Below are 4,671 nucleotides of genomic sequence, written 5' to 3'. Positions count from 1 at the left end.
AGCACTTCAGAAGAAATTGTGCTTTTTTCCCTGCAGCTAAGCTGTAGTACTGAGCAGTATCTGATAAGAATCTGAGCGACCCTGAAGTAGAGATTTTTGGAATTCTGCATCAAGAGATGGTTTAAAATCTTTTCCCCACCTTCCTTTTGCAGTTTAGTTTCTCAATATAAAAAGGAAAAAGGGCAGTAGAAGGAAAAGATGACTAGCTGAAATGGGGATTGCAGTCTTTGACCTCCTTTGCTGCTAATACGCTGTGTATTTTAAGAAAACACACTTACATTTCTTCCAATATTATTTTTACTTACAGTCTTAAAATTAAACAAGGAAGAGTATTCCCTTCAAAGTCCCATTCGAAGTCATTTAGTACAATGGTGGAAAATATGCAGATATATACACATTAAATAGCATTGCTGTGGGGAAAAAAAAATCCCACTAAATTGCTTCTCTGTCCCATTTTGGACAAATTTATAACTCTGAAGTGCCACTACACTGACTATTTCACACTTGGGTAGATAGATTACTCCAAATGTATATTGTGAGATCCTGATATTCCCAGCTATGAACTGCTGGAATAAGAAAACACACAAATGTACTTATAGAAGGACAAAAGGTACAATGTAATAGTAATCTATTTTAGACTATAATTCTCTCCTTTACCAAATTCTTCTCACTTTTTATTATTTTCCCTTTTCAAAATGATTGACATACCATCTCAAAATTTAGGGTAGTAACTAAAATGGGTGTGTGCATGTGTGTGCAAAAAACCAAATGAAAACAAACAAAAAACCCAAAAGGTAAAACAAAAGGAAAAAACCCACGAAGTACATAGCAACAGATATTTCTACTGCACACAAAAATACATGTAAAGGAGTAAATTCACTAAGGAGGACGCTAGACACATACAATTCATCTTCAGCCCTAAATTGGAGATGTAGGAAGCAATGACCAGCTCTTGTCAGTCAGTCCACCTTTCAGCATCACAAAAAATTCTTACTCAAGCCATCTTTGTGCATCAAACTGCTAATCTAATAACAAAGCTTATGAATTAAGAGTAAAAAGGAAAGAAATTAAAAAAATCCTGAAGAGTAATCATTAGTTTACTGTCAAAATGGGAGATGTCTGTGGATTCTGCAGAGGATTGTCCTAAGTCTGGTGATTTTGATCATTTTCATTAGTGACATGCTTTATGGAATAGCAAATAGACCCACTATGTTTACAGACAAAATCAAGCTGGGGGAACTGCAAGTATACAGGAATAAAGAATTAGAATTAATTTTTGACAAACTTGAGAGCTAGTATGACAATCCCCCCCCCCACTTTCCACCAGATACATATATAAAATACTGCTTTTAAGCAAGCCAAATCAACTGCTCAAACAAAGAATGAGGAATAATTTCTTAAAGCCAAGGTTCTACTCAGAGATGAAGGAATTATACCATGAATCAGTAAGCAAGAAATTAAGATATCACCATACTGGTTTATACATATAGAAGCATTATCTGGCAATGCCTCATGCTAGGGTTTAGAAGTTTTAGCACTTCAAGGAAGATGTGGGCCACCTAGGAAGAAACCAGGAGAACAACAGTGAGGATGGTCGGAGCTTTCAGGGAACTCTTATGGAAGAAAAAAAACTCTGATATGAAAAAAAAACTCTTAGATGGAAGAAGACAGAATGAATGGCGTTTTTTTAGCCTTCAGAAGGTAAAATCATTATACAGTGTGTAGTGACAGGAAAACCATCCGTTCTTCAGTGTCTCAGGTAGCAGGAACGGTCTTAAGTTGCTTCAGAGAAAACTGAAGATAGGTTAATTCTAAGGTTAGCAAAGTAGTTGAATAAACTGCTTCTGAAATCAAAGACAAATATCTGTATAGCTATAGCTAAGTCCTGCCTAGGTTCAGGGGAAGGAAGGCCTCTTCTACCTCATGGTCATATGAAACAAAAAATCAAGAATTACTGAATGGATAGATTCTACTGAGAGTTAAAAAAAGAGGTAATGAGATTTTGAACTAATCCAGAAGTTACCTGCATAAATCCTGAAACACTCCCATCATTCACACAGCATTCAGGCTGCACAGTTTAACATTGCCAATAAAAGAGAAATTCAGCCATGGAAATGTATAAAAGTCTATGGAAATATAAAATAATCTATCTACAAGCTTCAATTTTGTCTTCATGCTTTGATATTCTATGCTGTGATTTTTTATTGAAAAATTACTAAAAATTACATTCTGTGCATCTTCATTGATGGACAGTATTAATAACATTACAGCAGTTGTAACTGTCCCTGCAAAACACTGCAGGTAACATAGAATGAATATTTCTGTACATACATTTGCTATTTTTAAAACAAATAAAATCCAAACCCACATAATCTGTAAAGTCTATCTTTACCTAGATTTACTTACATAATCAAGAAGGTATGCATTTAGTGCTCCTGTTCCATCAACCAGTGTAAACTTCATAATAAAAACATACTGGAGCGGCTCAATACCTAAAACTGAAGAAAAAAAAATTGATCTGTTTCTTAGAGGGAATATGCAAGACAAACCATAACAACTCAAGCTGACAATATCCCTCCTTTAATAGTAACTGACTTTGAATACTGTCATTAAAAGTATAAATTGACAGGCCAAAAACCTCTGAATAGCAAAATGTGGTTCGTATTTTGAGCGCACTGCAATTTACCTAGAAACACTTTAATAGATGAGTCTGTATAAATGCATAAAGATTTTTAAGTACTTCTTCTCATCCTAGTAAAAGAAATGCTAGTATTTGCTTAGATCTTAGATCCCACCTTGGTAGGATCCTCCTTCTCCTGTTCTTTTATCCATGCAAGATTAAAGGAGACTTACTCTTAATTCAGTGATAACAAGATAGCATTCCACCTGCAAACGTATCTTCTGAGGAAAACAATTTGTTTCATATGATGTAGTAAAAGCTACCAGGCAAAGTCTTATTCAGAAAAACTTTGCTGGGAGTTCTGAAAAGATACCAGCATAAGTAAATGACTATAGTCATTCTCTCACTGGCAGCAGTAACTGTTATGCTGCAAACATAAAATATCTTAAACATACAAAGTTACTGCAACTCTGCATCAGTCTTTTCTGAGTACATCTACTTAAATTGGCTAGTCATTTTATGTTCAAATGATCTGATATACTTGCAGGTTATAATTTAGTCTGAAAATACAGATGATAAAATAAAACCATGACATAATTCCTTAATGTGTTGTGAAGTTTTAAGTTCCATTTTACCTCCAGCATTTGAATGTGTTGACTACATACAAGGACCAACACAAAGCGTGGAACACACATATGTTATGGTATAATTCCTTTCATTTGAATATTATTTCTTGCAGACTCTCTGGAATATGCTTAGCATTGATAAGGTTTGCAGAAGATAAAAGTCTAACTTGTACTAGTCATTAAATAAGTTCTTTTTAGTTCAGGTCAGAAAAACTGTATCTTCAAAAGGAAAAGCAAGACTAACTTCTAGGACTGCAAGCAGGTACACAGTTTAAAAATGACATTTGCAACCAAAAATTCATCACATCTGTACCATGATAGGTGTTACTCGTGACACCTATGGTAGAAGAAACTATTCAACATAAAAAATCCTTTAATTCATACTGTAATGGTTTCAAAAGTAAAGATGTTATTTCAACTAGTAGAAGGTGAATAAATTTTACAGCTTTATACTCAAGCATAACCATAAATGACATGCTTTCTGTACAAAACTGCAACCCAGAAACGAAACTATTTCATATAAACACTTCAGAATCAAGGCACAAAAGTATTTCAGGACAATATCATGTCAGCTGACCTTGTGCTATTTCAGTTGGTTCCCATGACGGTCGTTGTTCTGCTGCAACGGAACTTAGACTCTTGATAGGCTTTGGAGTTGAACACTGCTTGCACCTAGCATTTAAAACAAGATACTGAGACTAACCAAACACTGATTTATTTATACTAGAAGCTTTCTGCATAGAAAAAAATAATAATTCCGATTTCCTTACTCAGTGGGAGTGCAAAAGTATTTCTATTGCTGTTTAAAATAACTATTTTACCAGACACACAAGCTTTAGACCACGTCAAAACCCTTAATGCTGTTTTTGAATTATCTCTGAGAAGAAATAAGTCATTTTGGTCTGGAAAAGACCACCTCAGTGAATAGAAAGGAGGAAAACTATATATCAAGGCTGAGAGAGTTGGGGTTGTTCAGCCTGGAGAACAGAAGGTTCCAGGGAGATGTTATTGCAGCCTTTCAATATATAAAGGGGGCTTATAAGAAAGACAGAGAGAGACTTTTTACTGAGGTCCACAGTGACAGGCCAAGGGGCAATGGTTTTAAACTGAAAGAGGGTCGATTTAGATTGTACAGAAGGAAGAAATTCTTTATGATGAGGGTGGTGAGACACTGGAACAGGTTGTCCAGAGAAGCTGCGAACACCCAGTCACTGGAAGCGTTCAAGGCCAGGTTGAGTGGGGCTTTGAGCAACCTGATCTAGTGAAAGATGTCCCTGCCCATGGCAGGGGGTTGGACTAGATGATCTTTAGAGGTGCCTTCCAGCCCAAACCATTCTATGATTCTAAGATCGCTACACTGCTAAACGTATATTCGTATGTTACTACTTTGTTGTTTAGCAATACAAACAACATCTCACTTTGTCA

The 4,671-nt window shown here is 35.6% G+C and overlaps 1 protein-coding gene across 1 annotated transcript in view; it reads right to left on the bottom strand.

Moving 5' to 3' along the window:
- Window positions 1-4,671, bottom strand: part of POT1 (protection of telomeres 1) — a 73,635-nt gene that overhangs the window by 4,262 nt on the left and 64,702 nt on the right. Inside the window, exons 16-17 of the mRNA XM_009332259.1 lie at window positions 3,824-3,918; window positions 2,407-2,498 (exon numbers count right to left, since the gene is read on the bottom strand). Of these exons, the coding sequence (XP_009330534.1) occupies window positions 2,407-2,498; window positions 3,824-3,918 (187 nt within the window). The remainder of the gene's footprint in view (window positions 1-2,406; window positions 2,499-3,823; window positions 3,919-4,671) is intronic.

This window comes from Pygoscelis adeliae, unplaced genomic scaffold (genome assembly GCF_000699105.1).
Source record: "Pygoscelis adeliae isolate BGI_AS28 unplaced genomic scaffold, ASM69910v1 Scaffold9, whole genome shotgun sequence".
Taxonomy (NCBI): domain Eukaryota; kingdom Metazoa; phylum Chordata; class Aves; order Sphenisciformes; family Spheniscidae; genus Pygoscelis; species Pygoscelis adeliae.
Note: the sequence above shows the minus strand (reverse complement) of the source record. Positions and strands in the feature narration are given on the sequence as shown.